The 22,708-nt window shown below is 40.6% G+C and overlaps 1 protein-coding gene across 1 annotated transcript; it reads right to left on the bottom strand.

The window, feature by feature from the left end:
- Positions 1-343: 343 nt before the first annotated feature.
- Positions 344-22,464, bottom strand: sctr (secretin receptor; the record flags this gene model as incomplete). The annotated part of the gene is made up of 13 exons (XM_084420361.1): positions 344-496; positions 697-738; positions 1,101-1,239; positions 1,486-1,577; positions 2,424-2,493; positions 3,053-3,113; positions 7,872-8,025; positions 8,144-8,276; positions 9,763-9,872; positions 10,121-10,230; positions 11,496-11,591; positions 16,568-16,682; positions 22,459-22,464. 13 exons carry the CDS (start codon positions 22,462-22,464, stop codon positions 344-346), a joined length of 1,281 nt encoding a protein of 426 aa, XP_084276487.1.
- Positions 22,465-22,708: the final 244 nt, after the last annotated feature.

Below are 22,708 nucleotides of genomic sequence, written 5' to 3'. Positions count from 1 at the left end.
CTGGTGACCAGGTGGTTGTGGTCAGGTGATCTGATGGTTGTGATCAGGTGGTTGTGGTCAGGTGATCTGATGGTTGTGGTCAGGTGATCTGATGGTTGTGGTCCGGTGATCTGATGGTTGTGGTCAGGTGATCAGGTGGTTGTGGTTAGGTGATCTGATGGTTGTGGTCAGGTGATCAGGTGGTTGTGGTTAGGTGATCTGATGGTTGTGGTCAGGTGATCTGATGGTTGTGGTCTGGTGACCAGGTGGTTGTGGTCAGGTGATCTGATGGTTGTGGTCAGGTGATCTGATGGTTGTGGTCAGGTGATCAGATGGTTGTGGTCAGGTGATCTGATGGTTGTGGTCAGGTGATCAGTGTGCTGGGGCGTGTCAGCAGTGAGACCTGTGTCAGAGGCAGGCCACTGTTACTCAGGGATCCGTGATGCACCCTGGGATCACCGTGGAAACGCTGCTTCAGGCGCCACCGTCTCCACCGCCTGTGGACTTCATATTGTACCTGCCAAAAGTTAAAGGTCAATAGTTGTTAAGGCTCACCAGTGAAACATAAAACAGAACCGTCTTGCTTCCCATGCCTAGAGCAGGATCTGATAATGACAAATGTGTCTAAAATGTGTGATGAATTAAACTCAGTCCATCCCTGGAAAGCATAATCTCAGATAATTTGATTCAAATTTGAATCTTTTTTAATTCACTCACCTCTCCATTTAAAAAGCAGTACAGCAGTGCCACAATAAAGCCCTGTAATAGCAAACACAACATGAAGCAGAACCAAAAGACGACAGTGGATAATTTCATAAAGCCAGAGAGAGTGAAGATAAATGACAACAACCTCCAAAAAATTTACTGTACAGAATATCTACTATATATGTACTACAGAAATATAGGCTAAAGCAAATCTCAACTGCTCGATTGCATGTATCGTAGCAAAATGTAAACTATATTATCTCCCAAATCTATATGCAAATTTAATTTAGATATTTCAAAACAGATTTTCTGCTTTGAAACTGTGTTTTATGAAAAGCGCTATATAAATACATATGACTTGACTTTTCCTATGTGTATGAGAAAAAAAAGAGAGAGGTTGAACTGTATATCATCACCTGTGTGGATGCTAATGCTAGCTCAATGAAATTCCAGATTTTGAAGGTTAGCACGCTCACTCGATCCGGGAAAAAGGCAAAGAGCACATACTGCAGCCCAAACAGGGACACTAGGAGAAATGTCGATTTCGCCAGTTTCCTACGCCATAAAAAAAAAGATAATGATGATGATAAAAAGGTCTTCTTGTTCATGCACACATTTATATTTCAATCATATAAAGCTGTTTTTAAAACTGGAGTGTGTAATTTCTGTGACCCTAGCTGTACCAAATAAAATTGTGCATATTACTTGCCTGTCACAGTAATCACAGTCATTATTATTGCCGTTCTGTTTGGTACCACTAGTGACGCCCAGTTAAATGCTGAACGTGCTTTTTTCTCTCACCTGTGATGATTAATTTCATTTCCATGCATGTCAGGAGCTTTCAGTTTTGCAACTAACGTCCGGATAATACTCAGAAAAAACAGCATGTTTACCTGAAAAACAATTTCCCTTGAGATAATTACAATGACTATTCATTGTTGCATAAAGTGTTGGACATTTAAAAAATATTAAAAACATGGCAGGACAGTATTATGACTAATTCTTAAAAAGATTATGCAGAGGTGTGACCCTGGATCACAAAACCAGTCATAAGTTTGTCATTCGGTTTATATGCTGATTTTAGGTTGCCTTTATAATAACTGGCCAGGGACAACAGATGAAAATTAGCCTGTTGAGCTAACTCTGGCTCATTTACAGTTATTTTACTGTTAATCAATGAGCACTGTCCCTGTAAAATAAACAAATAAATGAAATGAAATAAGTCACACGGGTATATTTGTGGCAGTAGCCGACAATACATTGTATGGGTCAAAATTATCGATTTTTCTTTTATGCCAAAAATCATTAGGATATTAAGTAAAGATCATGTTCCATGAAGATATTTTGTAAATTGTCTACCGTAAATATATAAAACATTTATTTTTGTGAGTGAATGCTGCACAGTCGTGAACATAAATGAACAACTTTAAAGGAGATTTTCTCAATATTTCGATTTTTTTCCATCCTCAGATTCCAGATTTTCAATAGTTGTATCTCGGCCAAATATTGTCCTTTCCTAACAAACCACACATCAATGGGAATATTATTTATTCAGGTTTTGTATAATGTATAAAGTCGTGATGTATAAGTCTCAATAAAAAAAAAAAATGACCCATGTGACTGGTTTTGTGGTCCAGGGTCACATACTGTATTGTAAACAGAGATATTTGAAAGTTAAAACACTGTTTTTCCAGCTTTTAGAGAATAGGCCAGAAACTTTAACTGGAATGTTTGCTTACTGTGATGAAAATAATGACTGGTACTCGCAATATCCACCATATCCAGCCATGATCTCTCGTCTCCCAGCATCTGACAACACACACACAAACACACACACACACGCACGTTGTTGGATTAGACTTTCCATTGACATAATGATTTTTATACTGTACAAACTGTATATTTCTCTCCCCTTACACTAACCTGACCCCTAAACCTACCCATCACACACAACTATATGCTTTTTTTTTTTTTTTTTTTTCATCACTTTGTATGATATATATATGCTGTTTTCCTAATGGGGACCAAAAAAAAGTCCCCACAAGGACAAGGATTTTGGATATTGCCATGTTTGTAGGTGCAACTTGTCCCCATAACTTAGGGTTTACCAGGAACACACACACACACACACAGACACACACACACACACGCTGTGTGTTCTCATGCACAACCATGCTGGTTTAAAATAACCACTCTTATATAATACAAATATACGGTAATAAATTACATTTTGTCGTTGTCCAGAGGAGGTTGGTATAAATAAAGAAAGTCCCTTGAGAGATCAGACTGAGCTGAGTGTTATAAATGAGTATAATTCTGAAACGAAAATAAATCTGAAAATTTCTGAACGTGTGTGAAGTGAACGTACCCTTCATCCTGGTGCAGGTATTTGGCCAAACTCCAGCTGATAATAATGAGCATTGGTATCCCTGTGGGAACAAAATTTAATTGTACATCTAATATTGCCAGGATGAGAACTAAAACATTATTCATGCATATGCAAATACAGAAGACACATGTGCCGATCATTCACTACATTCATCTTGTGCAGTTCAAGTTTGTAAGAGATTGCATGACCTGTGAAATTGTATATTGACAACTCAGCTGAAAATCAAACAGCAGAAATTTTGGTAGTTGACAAGAAGTTTAGAATGATATGCCATTTTTGTATAGATTATTATGTATTGTTTATAATTTATTTATTTTTAATGATTAAAAACAGATGCCCTGGTCTATGACAGCATATCCTGTTGCTCACATTCATGCCTTGAATTAAATAAATATGCCTGCTTAAAGGGATAGTTCACCCAAAAATAAAAATCCTGTCATCATTGTCAGGGTTATGTCTGTTTAGTTTCATTGTGTTCTGGTAACGTTCTGATCTGTTCCTGTTTGCCTGTTTTTTCTTTGCTTGTTTGTTTCCATTGATTCTGATTAGTTATGCACCTGTTTCTGTTCCAGTTAATTAGCTTTACTCTGTGTATTTAAAGGGTAACTAAACCCTAAACCAACTTTTTTTGGTTAATGATCTGTAAGAATGGGGCTTTATTAGTGCTGTTCATTGATTCGAGTAACTTTTTTGACATTTGGGTATAAAGTGTTTTAATTCTACAATATGGTGTAAAAACGTCTGAGTGCTGCCCTCTTCAGGTTGAACGGTGGCTACTGCAGTTGAATTTTCCTATTGGATGTTTGCGGTGGTACGTGACGTAAGCAGGTTCCAGCTCACCACGCCCTTGGTACGAGCTACCATGCCCTTGGCAGTATAAAAACCATCTTGTTTCGTCAAAACCACTGTAGTGAATCAGGAGTTGGAATTGCGAGTATTAAAAACGATCAGGATAGAGTATTTTAGCATCTATTTAGCATAGCATTTATATAGTTATTTTGATTATTTTGTGTAGCCTAGGTAGTTAATTAGCATAGTTGTTAGTGTAGTATTGTTAGAAGCATAGTTAGTTAGTACCACAGTATTGCATCAGTTAGGATAGCTTCAAGTTAGCGTAGATTTATCTGTATTTAGTACAGTGGTCAGGATGGTAACGCAATAGAGGTGGAAATGGGCTTCTCCACACAGCTCGCGCTGAAAAGCGACGCAGTGCCAAACGCTGCTCTTCCTGCATGGACTCCACCACCGCAGCGGCGTCTTGATGTGAGTGATCATATATATATTTTAATCACAATTTATGGTTAGGCTAAAGTTAATCCTCTGGGGTCGACAAACGCGCGGCGCATTTTGCTGGATTTTTTCACATAGCGGCAAAATATGAATATGCCTACAGAGAGCGCGCGCTATTGACATCAGCTTGATAAAACTGATCAGATTCATGTACTTTACGTCGTCTTGCGACCCTGTGATTAATAATAATAAAAATAAGAAGAGTCCTCGACTTCAAATGACAACTCTGCTGCAAAGCTACTTGCGTCACTCCAGTCACTCTCCATTTTAGAGTCTGACAGCAGCTGTCAATTAATCCGTCACTGCGGGTCTCAGATGCACGCCCCCCCCCCGCTTAGCCCCGCCCTCGGTTCGTCCCCTCTATCTCCGCTGGGGTCTGCCCACTTTTCCAGCATTTTTCAAATATTGCCAGTGGGTGGAGTCAGGCTCTGACCAGGGGTTTAGTTACCCTTTAAGCCCTTAGTTCCCTAGGTTATTTGTCCAGTCATGCTTATGTGGGACGTGGTTGTGTTTTGTTTCTCTTACGTGTTAGATTTGTGATTAAAGACTGTGTGATTGTATTCCCCATCGTCATGTGCTTCATTGCAACAAACTGTAACACAAACTGTAACACAAACTGTTACAGAAGACCAAACCAGTAAAGGATTTAAATTATGGACTTGCCAGCAGTCCGAATGCTCTGCGTAGAGAAGGAAGAACAAACACTTCAGGACACTCAACGAAATATTTAGAACATGGATTTTGCCGTGTTTGTGGAGTGGGTGCTGGTGAACGACGGATCTCCATTCACCATCTTCCCTGGTGAGGAGGACATCACCAGCACCACTCCGGAACCAGAGCCCAGCCAGCCGCCTCCCATGCCCTTCACGAACGAAACACCAGAATCCACCGCAGACATGGAGCCCAAACCTGCTGTGATGCCAGTACCAGAGAGAATACCTGAGCCAATCACTCAGTGGGTATGCTCATGTATGCTCGCCCCGCACACACTCCCGCCACTGAGGGTGAGCTCCATATGACCTCGGGAAACATTATGAGGAAGTGGAACAGGATATTCCCCTTAGTCTCCTGCATCTCTAATGGTCCCGCCCAGCTTTAAGACTCCTGCATCTCTGCTGGTCCTGTCCGGCTCCAAGTCTCCTGCATCTCTGCTGGTCCTGTCCAGCTCTCAGTCTCCTGCATCTCTGCTGGTCCTGCCCAGCTCTAAGTCTCCTGTGTCTCTGCTGGTCCTGTCCAGCTCTCAGTCTCCTGTGTCTCTGCTGGTCCTGCCCACCTCTAAGTCTCCTGCATTCCTGCTGGTCCTGCCCAGCGCTCAGTCTTCTGCATCTCTGCTGGTCCTGCCCAGCTCTAAGTCTCCTGTGTCTCTGCTGAACCCGCCCAGCTCTAAGTCTCCTGTGTCTCTGCTGAACCCGCCCAGCTCTAAGTCTCCTGTGTCTCTGCTGGTCCTGCCCAGCTCCAAGTCTCCTGTGTCCCTGCTGGTCCTTCCCAGCTCTAAGTCTCCTGTGTCTCTGCTGGTCCTGCCCAGCTCTAAATCTCCTGCATCTCTGCTTGTCCTGCCCAGCTCTAAGTCTCATGCGTCTCTGCTTGTCCTGCCCAGCTCTAAGTCTCCTGCATCTCTGCTGGTCCTGCCCAGCTCTAAGTCTCCTGTGTCTCTGCTGGTCCTGCCCAGCTCTAAGTCTCCTGTGTCTCTGCTGGTCCTGCCCAGCTCTAAGTCTCCTGTGTCTCTGCTGGTCCTGCCCAGCTCTAAGTCTCCTGTGTCTCTGCTGAACCCGCCCAGCTCTAAGTCTCCTGTGTCTCTGCTGGTCCTGCCCAGCTCCAAGTCTCCTGTGTCCCTGCTGGTCCTGCCCAGCTCTCAGTCTCCTGTGTCTCTGCTGGTCCTGCCCAGCTCTAAATCTCCTGCATCTCTGCTTGTCCTGCCCAGCTCTAAATCTCCTGCGTCTCTGCTTGTCCTGTCCAGCTCTAAGTCTCCTGCATCTCTGCTGGTCCTGCCCAGCTCTAAGTCTCCTGTGTCTCTGCTGGTCCTGCCCAGCTCTAAGTCTCCTGTGTCCCTGCTGGTCCTGCCCAGCTCTCAGTCTCCTGTGTCTCTGCTGGTCCTGCCCAGCTCTAAATCTCCTGCATCTCTGCTTGTCCTGCCCAGCTCTAAATCTCCTGCGTCTCTGCTTGTCCTGTCCAGCTCTAAGTCTCCTGCATCTCTGCTGGTCCTGCCCAGCTCTAAGTCTCCTGTGTCTCTGCTGGTCCTGCCCAGCTCTAAGTCTCCTGTGTCTCTGCTGGTCCTGCCCAGCTCTAAGTCTCCTGTGTCTCTGCTGGTCCTGCCCAGCTCCAAGTCTCCTGCCTCTCTGCTGGTCCTGTCCACCTCTAAGTCTCCTGCGTCTCTGCTGGTCCTGCCCAGCTCTCAGTCTCAGTGTCTCTGCTGGTCCTGCCCAGCTCTCAGTCTCCTGTGTCTCTGCTGGTCCTGCATAGCTCTAAGTCTCCTGCGTCTCTGCTGGTCCTGTCCAGCTCTAAATCTCCTGCACCTTGGTCAGTCGTCGCACTGCTTTGTCGGGCTCCGCTTCCCTCTGGCTCCGCCTTGGTCCTCAGTCCCACCGACTCTTTCTCAGTCCTCTGGCACTCTGGCTCCGCCTCAGCCTCCAGATCCATTGGCCTCCTCCATCTCTTCCTGTTTGCCTGATATCCCTTTGCTTGTTTGTTTCCATGGATTCTGATTAGCTATGCACCTGTTTCTGTTACAGTTAATTAGCGTCACTATGTGTATTTAAGCCCTTAATTCCCTTGGTTCTTTGTTCAGCCTCACTTATGTGGAATGTGGCTGTGTTTTGTTCTTGTGTTTCTCCTTCGTTTTAGATTTGTAATTAATTATAGGAATGTGTGTTTGTATTATCCATCATTGCAACCACACAAACTGTTACATCCATTTATTCACCCAAACCTTACGACTTTTATTTTTCTCTGGAGCACAAAAGAAGATATTTTGATCCATATAATATATGTCAATGGGAACCAAAATTGTTTAGTTTAAAACATTTCTCAGAATATCTTATTTTGTGTTCTGGAGAAAAATGAAAGTCATAAGGTTTGGAATGTCATTTGGGGGAGTAAATGTTGACAGGATTTTAATTTTGGGTAAACTAACCCTTAAAGACCTCCCCTAAACACAAGAACATTCAACCAAAGACCCTCTTCATTCATAATTTTGGGAGCTCATTCTATAGCAAACCAACATAACTTAAAGTCATCCCAAAACCTACTTAAGCCACACTTTCAAAATTTCAGATGTCACTGAATTACGTAACAAAATATCAGGGCAAGTGTGCACAAATGTTACAAGAGCTTTTTTCAGAGTTTTAATCCGCTGGTGTTTTAGTGATTTTCCGTGTCTGTATGAAGTCAGTTCTCCTCAAGTTCACAGAGGAATCCTAGCATAATAACCACAGGTTCAGAGCATCACATTAACTAGCAACAAGATCCACTGAGAGATAAGTGTCAATTGTTACTGGAGAAAGGAACCTACCCCAACCGAGCAGGATGTACCAGTGCAGGCGTTTCTTCTGTGAACGCAGTGAGAGGTTAATGAGGCTGTGGAGATAATGACCTTCCACCAGCAGCCAGCTGTAATTTGCCAGGATGCAGTAATTAGACAGGAACAGTGCCACTTTACAGCCAGGCTGAGGGAAACCCCGGAAACATATCATCTTAGAGAGCTTATCTGTGCATTTATTTACCATGTATATGTACAGTCTAATGCATTTATGTACATGTTTTTGTTGATGTGTGTGTGTGTACCGGATGAGAGTTGCAGTGGTAGTACTCCTGTGAGTAATACAGCGCAGCATCTCTGATGAAGATGAAGATGGCTCTCAGGATGAAGGACAAAAAAAGCTGCATGTGGATAAAGTTACGATTGCAGTGCAGCTTCCTGGAGGGGGGTTGGGATGGAGAGAGATTTAAAGAGAAGATGAGGCCTATAAAACCAATAAAACATGTAGCGCATCATGTAAATAAAAATGTGTTTAATTTCATCTGGCATGTGGAATTTTTCAAAACCAGACGTTTTTCTAAAACGTACCCAAATATAAACGTCAAAATGTTAAACATCTTTATCATCACAACGCCAGCCTGTACAAAATAACTGCAGTATGAAACTTGGAACACCAATGGCAGAATTCTTTGGCTCACAGAGTTTAGCAGAGCGATGGTTTAGGCTCAGGCGAAATTCGCTACAGTCTCGGGATACTTTCCACCTTCTCGCTCGGAATGACATCTATTTTAATTTTAACTTCTTTTTGGCTGATTTACGACTGTTATCACTAACAGAACATGCACTGGATGAGAGTTTCTCTGCACTTGAGGAGCTGCACTCTAACTCTGAGAGTAGATGGTTTGTGTGTGTTTAACATGAACTGTAACTTTCTATGTTTTGTTGGTATGAACATTGTGTAAATAAAAGTTTGTGTAAGTGTAATAATGGCCACACAAAAATCAGCAGCTTCACCAAATGGAATATTTTTGCTCAGTTTGGTCTGAATAAAATTGATGTGTTTTTTCCTCTTCGAGTCTTTATTAGTGGTGTTTGTTAAGGCAAGTATACTTATTAGTGCATACTTAGAGGTACTCCACTATCCCTTCAGTGCATAACACGTCTCACACCGTCTGTGCTATGAACATGTATGATACCTTAAATCATGCAGCTTGTTATGTTTATAAGAGATTGTACTTACAATTTTAGTTTTGCAGCAATAAAACAGGCACAATAATTATATAGACTTAGTATGGTATGTTGAAGACTAAGCACCGGTTGCACTAGCTGTTCGTATGTCACAGCTTAGCCAGGTTTAACCTATGCACTACTAAATATTTTTGCATTGCATCATTAAATTGAAAAAAACATCCGAGCAGGAGTAACAGTCGAAATAAAATAGCAAATTTAGCTTGAGTTTTACCTGACAGACTTCAGTCCTTTAGACGTATATGATAATGTTGACATTTACATTTTAAGAGAGAGAGCATTATGTGAATTTAACATAATGTTTTGTTAGCAGCTCTTCAACACAAACCCGTCCTAAACTGCACGTGCATCAGTCCGTGTTGTGCATGCCAAATAAAATCAGCCATAATAAATAAATGTCATATTTTTTTTTTAGCATTAAGAGTATTTATTTATTGACCCTTGTTCATTTAAAAAACTGTATCTGAATGTTATTTACATATGATAATACCTATTATGTTATTCATGATAAGGTAGTATCGTATTATAATGGATTCGTGTTTTTACCGTTAGGAACTTGCGACCATGTTGGATAACAAATGCTTTTGGGAAACACACCCCTGAATACATAGCAAGTCTCAGGAGTAAAACACATGTGAACACACACACACAAAGACACAAACACACAGTCTGTTACCTGAACACACACAACACTGTGAGAGCAATGCTGAGTGAGACAAGAGAGATGGCGTATCCCACAGAATACATGATCTTCACATAAAAGAAATACTCGTGTGAGACCAGCCCCTACGAGAAGAGATAGTCACATTATGTAACATCAACAATGTCATATATCTATTGTGTTTCAGTGAATGTTCTTCTGTGGTACTGGTTCATTGAAATGATAATGTGATGTTACTGTTATACTGTTTTACAAGCATTTACTGTCTTTCTTTCTTTAATTTTTTATCTGTCCTAAAGGGAAATTTCATGTTTTTTTTTTTTACTTTTAGAAAAGAACATGAGCACAGAAATAAGAAGATTTTTGATATTACCGAGTCGGTGGGGATAGGAAAGCTGTCATTAAGCCCATGGCCACAGGCGAGCTCGTACGGCAGGAACATTTCAGACCAGCCATTCTCCGTGCAGTTTTTCATCACAGCTCCTGAGGACAGAGACAAGGAACAAACAACAAGCAACACAATTACAACCCTGTACAACAGCTCGTCCCTGAGGGCCAACCCAGATCACTCTTGATTTTTGTCAAGAATTTATAAGTCCATAATCACATACGTCTCCCATAATCAGTCATTGTGTTGTTTTATAAAGCCTACTGTATCATTTTTGACAGAAGAATTTCTAACATGATGAAAACCGTAATACTTAAAAAGTAACACAATCTACTACAGGCCTTCTGTCGTCTGATTGATAGTTCATACTTTTTTAGCTATAGTCTTTTAGTGTAATTGTACAAACGTCCTCCTTCAGCTGCGTGTCTTTCTGCTGTCAAATCTGCACTGATTTTAATAAAGTGAATATAAGAATAACTTTTATATGTGACCCTGGATCACAAAATCAGACAGGTATATTTGTGGCAATAGCCGACAACACATTGTATGGGTCAAAATTATCGATTTTTCTTTTATGCCAAAAATCATTAGGATATTAAGTAAAGATCATGTTCCATGAAGGTATTTTGTAAATTTCCTACCGTAAATACATAAAACATTTATTTTTGTGAGTGAATGCAGCACAATCACGAACATAAATGGACAACTTTAAAGCAGACTTTCAAATAGTTGTATCTCGACCAAATATTGTCCTGTCCTAACACACCATACATCAATGGAAAGCTTATTTAATCAGCTTTCAGATTATATATAAATCTCAATTTCCAAAAATTTACCCATGTGACTGGTTTTATCCTCCTAGGTCACATATTTTTAATATTCTTTCAAGATGAACACTAATGGACTGAATCAAATTAGGTTTCCTTGCATGATATTTTCCATACATCATATTTTAGAACAGTCATGTTCAAATGTATGTCTCAGATATGATCATCAGGCTTTTGAGGAAGTTATTTGTTCATCTCTGAATCATCATTGTATTGCATTGCATCATATGTTTTAAAACTACAGAGTTTGATCATAAAACAAAGCATTTAAATATCATAACACATATTGGCAGATATAGATGACTGATATTTATATGCATTTTATGTAAGTAGTCACTATATACTGTTATAAAGATCTCACTGATGTACATTAATACAAGCATCAGAATTTTATTTTACTTTTTGGCCATATAAATATCAAGCCTTTGTTCCAAATAGCATATTTTTGCTCAGTTTGGGCCTCTGAATCAGGCTTTACAAGGTTAAAGATATAAAATTCAGGAAGGCTTGTCTGTGAAAACGATGCACCTGACCTTTGACACTAAGAAAAGTGGGGCACGGCCGAGACACAGTCTCTCCCACTTCAGCATGAGGCCAACAGGTCAGATCATCCCATAAAGCACTGCAACCTGTCCAGAGGGGATGGAGGTGGAGTAAAACAGAATTAGGAGCAAATCTGAACAGTGTGATAACAATCCACGTATCTAATTATTGCTCTACTAATATTCTAAAATGTAAAAATCCCCAATTTTTTTGGTTACATGATTGCGGCTTGACATATGGGATTGGCATATGGCATTGAATATTGTTGTGGACAGTGGACATTTTGCCCAAAAAGTGGAAGCTGTTGGGGTGACCATACTTTTAGCCATATGGTGTACTTGCATTTCAGCAAATTCATTAGGACTGTTAGATTACATCACCAACTTAATTTTCATAAACTAGACCCTTTCTTTATGTAGTAGCCTTTCAGATTGTTCATTAACCCCCAAGCCTTACTAATCAGATAAGAAAGTGTATGAGGATTACTCTTTATTGTTTGCAGTCAAATGCAATCTATTTGCGTTCCTGCACTTGTCTTTCTTTCTCTCTCTCTCTCTCTCTCTCTCTCTCTCTCTCTCTCTCTCTCTCTCTCTCTCTCTCTCTCTCTCTCTCTCTCTCTCTCTCTCTCTCTCTCTCTCTCTCTCTCTCTCTCTCTCTCTCTCTCTCTCTCTCTCTCTCTCTCTCTCTCTCTCTCTCTGAATGGCACAGTATCTGATTTATCCCCTTTTGCAGTCTCTCCCTCTCCGTTTGATGAATGGCAGGAAAAGTTGTAAACGTTTCTCTTGGTACTTTCTCCAGTGAAATACAGATAGGAGACATTGTGAGGACCAAGAGATCTGTACAGCGTTTTACTGTTATTGTGATGTCTGTGTTGACAGGCCTGTATTGACTGCATCCTGTGTATTTAAAGGACGGTCAATATTTTGAGAAAGACTTTCTGCTTATAGAGTGAGAAAACTTAAGCCCTGTTCACACTGACAGTTTTATTGCTGGAGGTCTTATTGCTGGAGAGTGGTCGAGTGCAGGTCATTCCTACTGATGGACGAGTATTCCAGAAAGCATGTTATGCTTCATACCTGGGTTAGTTCACAGATTAGTAGTTTAGCAGTAGTATAAGCAGTAGAATAAGTAATATAGAACACTCAAAGTTTTTAGGTAACAGTCTACTTGATTTGTTTAGTGAAATGTAGGTTTACTTCAAGATGGCTGAACTAATTTCATCTTGTCAAATTGAGTAACCAATACTCACATTTTCTCATTGCCTAAACAAACACAAAGTTGTATTAAGCTTTAAAACTCAAAAATGACAAAGGGTGTACTCACACTAGGCACAGTTGTCTTGTACCGTGCCCCAGCGCGATTGTCCCACATCCCCACCCCCCCTACTGGCCTGGACTCACATTGCATTTAATGTTCTGGGCCAGAGCACGCTTTCGCTAATAGACAGCCTAATAGATTTATTATTTATGCCATGCAGCTATTTTTGCCTAGTGTGAGTACACACTGAGAAATTATTCTTGAAATAAGTCTTGCCTGGCCAGCTGAAGAGCATGAGTGTCATAGAAAAGGCTAATTAAATGAACACTTTGCCTAAATCTGCATCGTCCTTGATGGCTCTGACACTCCCCACCAAACCCTGCAGGGAAAATTTGGGTTGGTGGGCAAAGCGTATGTCGCTTGCAGGTCAGGCTGGTGTCTGCATACCATGGCGTTGTTACAGGCATACCAGGCTGACCTGCTAAAAAACCTGAATGAATTGGTAAGGGAATTGGACCGGAGGTGAAAGAACTCCAACAGGCCACAGATCTGGATCTCCACACCACCAAGCAAATGGACTGCTCCATCAGCCGTTCAATGGCTGCCATGGTTGTCGGGCAGAGACATTTGTGGCTTTACCTATCGGGCATTAAACAGAGGAATAAAGCCTTTCTAATAGACGACCAGTTTGCTCCATCAGGCCTCTTCGGCAACACTGTCAATACAGTGGTCGAGAGACTTCAGGAAGCTAAAAAGCAGTCTGTGGTGTTTTCTCAATATATCCCTCGCCGCTTCCAGGCACCAAGGTCTGTTTCCAACCTCAGTCCAGGCCAAGCGGTAGACGTTGCCCCTGGGAAATCGGTCTGCTTACCCCGCAACCTACATTGATTCAAGGCACAGTGGTTTCCAGCAGGTCAGTTACCCAGTATCTGCCCAAAAACAGGGAGGAACTGGGATGCCTGGATCCTCAGAGGAAGATATTGGAGAAGTATATTCAGCCATTCCCTGCAGGTGAGCCGCTTCAGGGCATCAAATGTATTACTCCTCTTAGCCCAGAGGTCGGTCTCGAGAGGTTGATACCCTTTCAGACCATATGGCTGCATGGCAACTTGCCTAATGTGTCTCCTTGGGTTCTGCAAACTGTGGAACGGGGTTACAGGATCCAGTTTCAATCTGGTCCCCCTCGTTTAAAAAAGGCCATAAAACCGCTCCTTTTCAGGCTAAAGGGAATCAGGCTATTACAGCTGGTACTTTTTAGTTCCTAAGACGGATGCGGGATTGAGGCCAATTTTGCATTTATGTCATCTGAACCATACTCTATGGACATACAGGTTCAAGATGTTAACACTAAAGCCCATTGAGTCCTAAATCAGGTCCGAGGACTGGTTTGTCACAACAGATCGGTGGAGAGGTCACCATCTTGCATGGCACATAAATTGCCTTCAGATGAGGGCTTCATTTCTGGCACTGAAATACTTACTCCCAGATCTCAGGGGTTACCATATTCTTGTCCAGTCAGACAATGCATTGGTAGTCTTACATCGGCCTGCATTTGTGCCCTTTTTCCAGATTGGCGAGCCAGATTTTGTTCTAGGCTCAGGCCAAGCTGTTATCAGTAAGAGCAGTCGACATCCCTGAGCACCTGTATCAGGGGGCAGAAATCCTGTCGAGGCAGGGGCTGAGGCCCAGGGAATGGAGACTTCACCCAATTGGTGTGAACTTGATATGGAAAAACATTATGTGAAAAGTGGACCTTTTCGCATCAGAGACTCTGATATGCTGTCCGCTCTGGTTCTGCCTCACACCTCCAGAACCGTTCGGGCTGGATGCCATTGTGCAGAAGTGGCAGAGGCTGTGCCTGCTTTCCCCCGAACACTCTGTTCCCAGGAGTCCTAGCCGAGCTTATTACTTATAGCCCTGTTTTGGCCGGCCCAAGTTTGGCTTTCAGACCTAATATCGCTCCGGGATATCAGTCAGGAGGGATCTTGTGTCTTAGGCAGGGGACACAATTTATCACACCCGACCCAATATATGGAGACTTTGGATATGGCTTATGTACATACCTGGGGGAGGCAACCTTTGGTATCTCGTTTCCTGAAGGGAGCAAGATCTCTTAGGCCTTTTTGCCGGTCTAGAGTTCCTTCGTGGGACCTTGCTATTGTACTGGAAGGTCTGGCAAGGGCTCCTTTTGACCCTATTGAGTCAGCCTCTGAGAAACTTCTGACTCTTAAGGCTAGCCTTAAAAATAAGAATAGCCTCCAGCAATTGCTTTGCTAAAGAGTGTAGGGGGGTTGCAGGCCCTGTCAGTTGCCTCCTCCTGCTTAGAGTTTGCTCCGAGTGGAGTCAAAGCTATTCTACATCCTAGGCTGGATTATGTTACAAAGGTGGTCAGAACAACCGTTTGTTTGTTTTGGAGAATGCAGCAGGGGTTCTGCAGGGTTCTAAGCAGTCATATGTATATCACATTTCACGTCATATGACTATCGGCAGCCAAAATAATTAGTGTAATTTAAAATATGCATTAGAAAGCGTTCCCAAAGCATCAACATTCAAATGTAGCAACTTGTTCCCTACTCAAAAAAACAGTATTGAAGTCGTAACCCAAGACGCTTTCTGATCTTTCAAATGATGAGGACTTGGGCTGGAATTGGTACGGTAAAACCGACGCCATTGTTACTGTTCGTATCACTGTGTATCAAGAGCTGAGGAAAATCCAGAGCTTAAATTCTGATATGCTAATCGCTGTTTGGTTTCCAAAACACACTGTAAGCAGTCGACCAATCACAACAGAGTAGGCCATCTAACCAATCAGAGGAGAGTAGGCTCTCGGAAAGGCTGTGTTTAGAGAGACTCAAACCCAAGCGTGCCGCACAAGCCCTGAAAAGTGAAGCCAAAACGTCTCGAACGCCCCCCGGTGACTGGTCCTAGTATAGGTCATAAGCCCCGCCTCCCCATGTTATTCAACGGGACGTGAGACCAACTAAACAATTAAATTACACTTCAAATATCTTTTTTCCAAAGGTGGTTTCTTTCATTTGCTGTCGTTTGTATCACGCTGATGTAAGTTCAAGTGTCTGTTTCAAAAATAAGTTGGTTTTTAGTTAGTTACGTGATGCGGTGGTGTAACGTCATGATTGACAGCTGTGATTGACAGGTTCTCGAGCGAAGTAGTCACTGAAGCACCAACGGACATTTTTTTCGGGATCTTCGGAGGACTGAGGAGATTGAATTTACTTTATTTTAACAAGCCTCTTGTCGTACTCCAATCAATTTTTGGAAGTTTGTTGCCATTAGACTTTCCAACTATATACAACTATATCAGGCATTCCGATTGCTTTGTCACTCACACTTTGTCCAAATCACTGTACGTGTAAACGGATTATTGAGTATTAGACTTTATGATACTGTCACTTAAACACACACACACCCTCTATCAACTGAAAATGTATCCCGAGTAGGCAATAGTTGTGCCAGCGTTAGACCAGCAATTGTGCGTGTACACTGCGCTGAATGGCATTATATATCTATAATCTGATAAGGGTGTGATTTATGGAGTATGGATTATGGAGGCCATTCTCTAAACTTCCCCCCAGATATCACATTACAACTCTTAGGAACACACAAACACTTATCATTTTGTTTGTCCACATAAACAACAAGTATAAAGGCATTAGGTGTATTGATGTGTATGGAGCAGGCTTGTGGAAAACACTCTGGGCATATCGAAAATAGCTGCCCTCTATATGAACTCAATCTTCTCATTAAGTGTTTGTGTATGAGAGATATAGTGAATGTAATGGCTTGCCTGTGTGTGTGGACCCGGTCCCTGTCAGGTTCTCTTGATAGATGATTTTGAAGCAGTCTTCTTCCTCTCTGAGTAGCACAAACTCTAAATCACATTCTGGCGGAATAGCACACACCTTCACACACACACACACACACACACACACACAGACACACACACACACACACACACACACACACACACACACATTTGTATCAAACACAAACCAAACATTACTTAACTACATTAGTTAACATGAACTAACAAAGAAAAATATATGTACAGCATTTATCAATCTTAGTTAATGTTAATCTCAACATTTATACATTTTTAAGCGTCTGTTGACATTCATGCACTATGAACTAATAATTAACATGAACATTTGTATTAACTAACATAAAAAAAAGGTTAATAAAATGCAGTAAAAATATATTGATCATAGTTAGTTCATGTCAAGTTAATCCATTAACTGTTGACAAATGAGAAATGTAGCCTATCAACCAAACCACCCAGAAAGCAAAGCTTCAAATAAAGAAATGAAATATAAAATATAATGCAATATGCAATAATATAAACCTGTTCTCGGGACAACCTGGCTTTTGTAGCCTAAATTCGGGTCAAGTTGTCACACGTTTTGTATGCTGTAATTTAATACCATTTATTGATCAAATATCTATTGGTGAGAACAATAGTTTGATATTTATATAAGTAATGTTTGATGTTTCATGAAATGTTTTGCGTTTATAACTTTGAATCAACAAAAAAAGCTACAATTACCCCATAAAGTGATACCATGCCCCTCTATCTTAACTATAAAAGAATATTAAATACACTTTAAATCATATAAAACAGTTTCTGCAGTGCGTCACCCGTATATCATGTTCATCATAGGCTACTGCTCTGAACTCACGTGAGAATAGACGTGAAGTAAAGTCGCGAAAGCAACCAAGTGTAAAACGGCAGAAATCTTCATTTACGAATCTCCTGACGGTACAACTCGATAGCAACCCAATAATTCCCGTCTCCTGATGGAAAAATCTCCAGGCGCTCGGTCCCTCAGAAGGAAAGTTTAATCTCCTCGCGCATTCCTTGACGCTCGAGCGCAATGAACAGACATGAATGTGCGCGCGATGCGTCCGGTCAAACTCAGCACGTGAACGACTGATGATGATCCAGACACTTCATCTGACATCTCCTCCAAACATCTATCTGACTATTAACTGCGCTCAGATGTGCTCTCAGCACAACCTAGCCCCCATCTGCTGCACTCAAAGAAAATTATCAATCAGAAATGTGCTGTGAAACGTCTTGTGCACTTTAACAAAGCAAGAAATATTTACATTTCCATAGGTATTTGCATAATAGAAATTAATTACTAGATTTTTACATTTTCTAAAGACAATGTTAAATGTATAACATTTTGTAGTGAGCTTTAACCCTCCATGATGCTATGCAATTGCTAAGGTGTTCTGAGTGAATTTTCATATTTGGTTGCTAGGATCTCTCCATAAATGGAATGGGATATTTTCTGTTTTCCAGAATAACATTTGTAATGCATAGAAAAAAAAAAAAAAAAGTGACATTTTTCTTATGTGTTCCATGAAATAAATGCAAACATGTATGGAATGGAAATTTTTATTTTTTTATTTGTTACATTTTACAAATAATTGTAGTTTTGCATGTTGATTAGTCTTCCTCAGGTGTGTATTGTTAATAGGTTAAGCTTGTTTGCCCCTGTGTATTTAAAACCCTGTGTTTCCCGTGTTCTTAGTCAGGTCTTGTCCTACATTGATATACGTTTGGTGTGTCTCATTCTGCTCTCGGTTCCCTGGTTCCTGTTATGGTGCTGTTTATGTTTATTTTCTGATTAAACTATGCATTTGGATCCAGCTCTCCCTTTGTTTCTTGAGTTCACCCAGCGTTACACATAGTTCAAATTTTACGAAACACACTTCAACTTTATTTGCCACAACCAAGACTTATAAAGCATATGAAATATGCATAAATGTTTCACATTGTTGGCAAATGTTTCAACTATGCAAGAGATATTTTCAACATTAGAAGTCGTAATAAAAAATTCCACACATGCAATGGCGGGGTCGTTAAAAATGATTTTAATATGCAAAACTGTTACCCAGTTATAGCAGTGGGTGTTTACTTCCAAGTCTTATATGCGGCACCGCCCATCAAAACAGAGTGTTCGAAAGAGAAGGTCAAAAACAGGATAGAAAAGAGCTTCTTGTGTTTCTTATGAAAACATTAGAGGACCTTAGAGAACATTATCAAGTTTTAAAGTCCCCCTGTATAATTGCATACCTTAAAACTCATCTTTGATCATCAAAATTACATATTTAAACGTTTTTTCCTTCAAAAAACACCCTTGCCTCATTTAGTATACGCGGTTCTATGAATATGCAAATGAGCCCCGCCTCCACTCACTCACTCAGCTCAGAGATCCGCTCGTTGACGATCACACGTTGATCTGATTGGTTACAAGGTAGTTTGTGACGTCAGAAACACCAGCGATTTCAAACCGTGTTTTTGAGACTGTCTTTACACATGGTTTGTCTTAAAGCATATTTAAAACACCACATAGACATATAAATTATGTTTTATTAACAAAGTTCGGGAGGAGCACGTTCAGATAATTAAAGGGATACTTCACCTCGGGAAAGATGAATGTGTATTTAAATTGGGTCATTTATGTAGTAGAAATGTGAAATTATTTTTGAATTTGGAGCCTTCTAGACTGAGAAAGGCCAAAAAATTTATTTTTGGCTCATGTGGATGAAAGACAACAACTCCCAGAATGCACTTACTTCGCTGCCCGACGAGGCCACTCCCAAGCCACGCCTACCGGTTACAGAGGGCAGCTACTAGTTGACTCGAAACTGAAAAGACGCCGATACTTAATGCTAAATGCTGAAGTATCCCTTTAACAGTAACACGAGTGGAGAGCATGCAGTCAATCAACAACAAGAGGTATACATATATATATATATACAGCAGTCTTACCTCTGTTAGTTGACAGTATACTTCCAGTTCTAACCACTCCTATACACAGGGGGAGTACTCTGGGTTTGGGCCAATTCCCCCTGGACAGCACGCCAAATACCCATAAAGCTTTACTCCCTCTAATTATAAGTAAGTGTGAATTCGTGAAACAACATTAAAAGCTGGATTTTCACCACATGGGGACTAAAAAAAAAGCACTAAAAATGCAGTTCATGACCCCTTTAAGGATGAGCAATAAATGTGATAGTAAGCACCACTAAACATCTCAAACAATCTCAGACTGACTCAGTGCTGTAGTGCTGGGAATGTTTCAGTGAGCCTCAAGGTTACATTAATATGCCAACAAGTGACTGTCTTTATGAGTGAATCATTGAATCATTTACTCTACCATTTCGTTTAAAATCTGAAGAACAGACCTCTAACACCGTGCTGAATGGTTGATTCTCCTTCGAGCCTTTGCAAAAACAGGCAACGTGGTAATATTGTCAATAAAGAGGTAAGTTACTCAATATTTACTTCTTTTTTAAATCGAACTGTTACATAAAAGTAATATCACATAATGACAAATCAGTATAACAACATGGAGTTACGTTCCAGTTCTTTGGTTTTAAATCACGTCAGCATTTTATTTCCTGTGCTACATGAAGTGCTGAGTTTCATTGAAAGCACTTAGTGTCAATATCTGCATGCAATAATTTATATGGTGAGAGCTTAAACAACCATTTAATTAATGATTAAACAATCTCCCCTTCTCTCCCTCTTGTGTCCAAGAAGCAATGAGTTACTTATATCTCCCATTTAAGCAGATTTAGATGAACCCTTATTGCTCTTTACAGCCTTTAATAAAAAGCCATGCTTTCTTATATTCAGAAACAGCGAGCGGAGCATCACACTGACAGCTGTGTGCTGTATTGCTGAGTTGATCTTCCACTCGCCATATTTGGAAATACAGAAACATTTGGAGCATATTATGATAGAAAGATGTTTATGTAAGCTCTCAATAAGTACCGCTTTGACTCTAAATGTAGGACAACAGGATGTTCTCGAATAAGTTTTGGTGAACAGAAATGTACCTGATGTCAAACCTTTGTCAGTCTCATATACGCTTCCCAGGTCCCACACACACACACACACACACAGGCCTGCAGTATGCGGAAGTCTGTAGATTAATGTCTGCTGGTGCTTCTGCAAACTGACGTGTGCTGTCTATCTTTGATTAATGAGGTGCTTTTTATTGACTTGATAAGATTATTCTCACCAGCCAAAAGTGTGTCTGTGTGAACATGTTTTCAGCATGAAAACAAAAGAGATCAGGTCCTGTACTGCTTCCTTTGATCATTTTGCCATCTGTGCGCACCTGTGGTTCGAGTGCAATCAAACAGCATTGGTGAAGCGATGTGGGTTCATTGCCTCCTTTTCCTTTTAAAAGTTTTCAGACATTTAAATGGTTAAAGGCCCACTGAAGTGCCTTGAAACGCGCAGCGTTTGTCAATGTGTTGACTTCATTTCCACTGAAACAGGAAGACAGGGCGGGACATATCGAGCAGCTCCTCCCCTTTTTTAAAAAATAGCCAATTGCGTTTCATTCATATCACAGCTCGACCAGAGCTGTTGAGCTTGATAAAGCCGCATTTGACAGTTTATGACAGCCACAGTCTAAAAGATTCCCCTTTTAGATTTAATATGAAACTCTTACTAAAACAAAACAGTGATGATCATGCTGAGGATGTGTAGTTTGTGTAGTGTAGACGATGTGTTGTCTTGAAATGTATGTTGGTGCATGGCACCGGCGTTATCTCTTCCACTCGTCAGTGCTGTTCCTAATGCAGAGTCTGTTTAACCGTTTCTTCTCCATATCGCTTTAAAATATAGCATTCTGTGCAGAATTCAAATACATTTTCTGGTCTGTGCTGACTCGATCTGATCCGCTCTGTGCTGTCGTGCGACGGTTCGTGTGACACTAACGTGAGACCAGACTTCATTTGCCCCAATGGAAAGAAAATTGACACTGTCTGAATCTTTCTCTATCCCCTATATAGTGCACTAAGTGCCATCCACCGTGTAGAAAATAGTAAATGAGTGAACAAGTGACCGATTTCAGCCGCGGCTGAGTTATAGTGCAGGGGGCGGGGCTTCAGATTCGAGAGAGCATTTGATTGGACAGAAAATCTGATGAGAAGCTGAAGTGCAGAGTTATGTCATCAAAGTCATTGATCCATATTGGCGGAAGTGAGAGACAGGAAGTTTTGAATGTTTACATCTTGCATTGTTTTGGAGCACACTATAGCTTATAGATAACCTTAAGAATACATATTCACACAAAAAGCCAAAAAACATCTTAAGACTTAAACTAAAAGTTTAAATTTAGAACATTTGCCCCTGGTTTCACAGACAGGGCTTAAGACTAGTCCTAGACTAAAATGTAAGTCTGAGCTGTTTCCACTGAAATAAACTTGCACTGACTGATCTTAAAAATATATCAGTGCCTTTTTAGTTTTAAGATGCACATCGGTAATGTTTTTTTCTAAGCATGTTTATAAAAATTACTTAAATGTCCTAATTGATCTATGGTCTAATCCTGGCTTAGTCTAAGCCCTGTCTGTGAAACCGGGCCTTGATGTTTTTTCACTTTAAATTTAATTATAAGTATAACAAATTATAATCAAGTAATTTACATGTGCTTCAATATGTTATAACAAATCAAAATAAGTGTACATCTTTTAAGCACATTAAAGTATTATTAAAACATAGTGATTTAAAATGTGCTTTAAAGTAACACTTTTGATTTGACATCAATACTGAAATAAGACCTACATAACATAATATTATTCCTATAACAAAGTGCACTTCTTTAGATAGTTTACCTAAAGATGACAATACAATCATCATTTACTCACCGTCATGTCGTATCAACTTTCTTTCTTCTGTGGAGGACAAAAGCTTTTGAAAATGTATCTTTTTTTTTTTTGTCCATAAAGTGAAGTCAAAGTGTTGTTTTTAATACCACCGACTTTCATTTATGGACAAAACAGTTGCACCATTCTTCCAAATTTCTTATTTTATGCTCTGAAGGAGAAAGAAAGACATACAGGTTTGGAATGAAAGGATTTGAGAAAAGTAAATTCATTTTCATTTTAGGGTCCCTGT

Source organism: Rutilus rutilus (assembly GCF_951802725.1).
Source record: "Rutilus rutilus genome assembly, chromosome: 10".
In the NCBI taxonomy this organism is placed as follows: domain Eukaryota; kingdom Metazoa; phylum Chordata; class Actinopteri; order Cypriniformes; family Leuciscidae; genus Rutilus; species Rutilus rutilus.
Note: the sequence above shows the minus strand (reverse complement) of the source record. Positions and strands in the feature narration are given on the sequence as shown.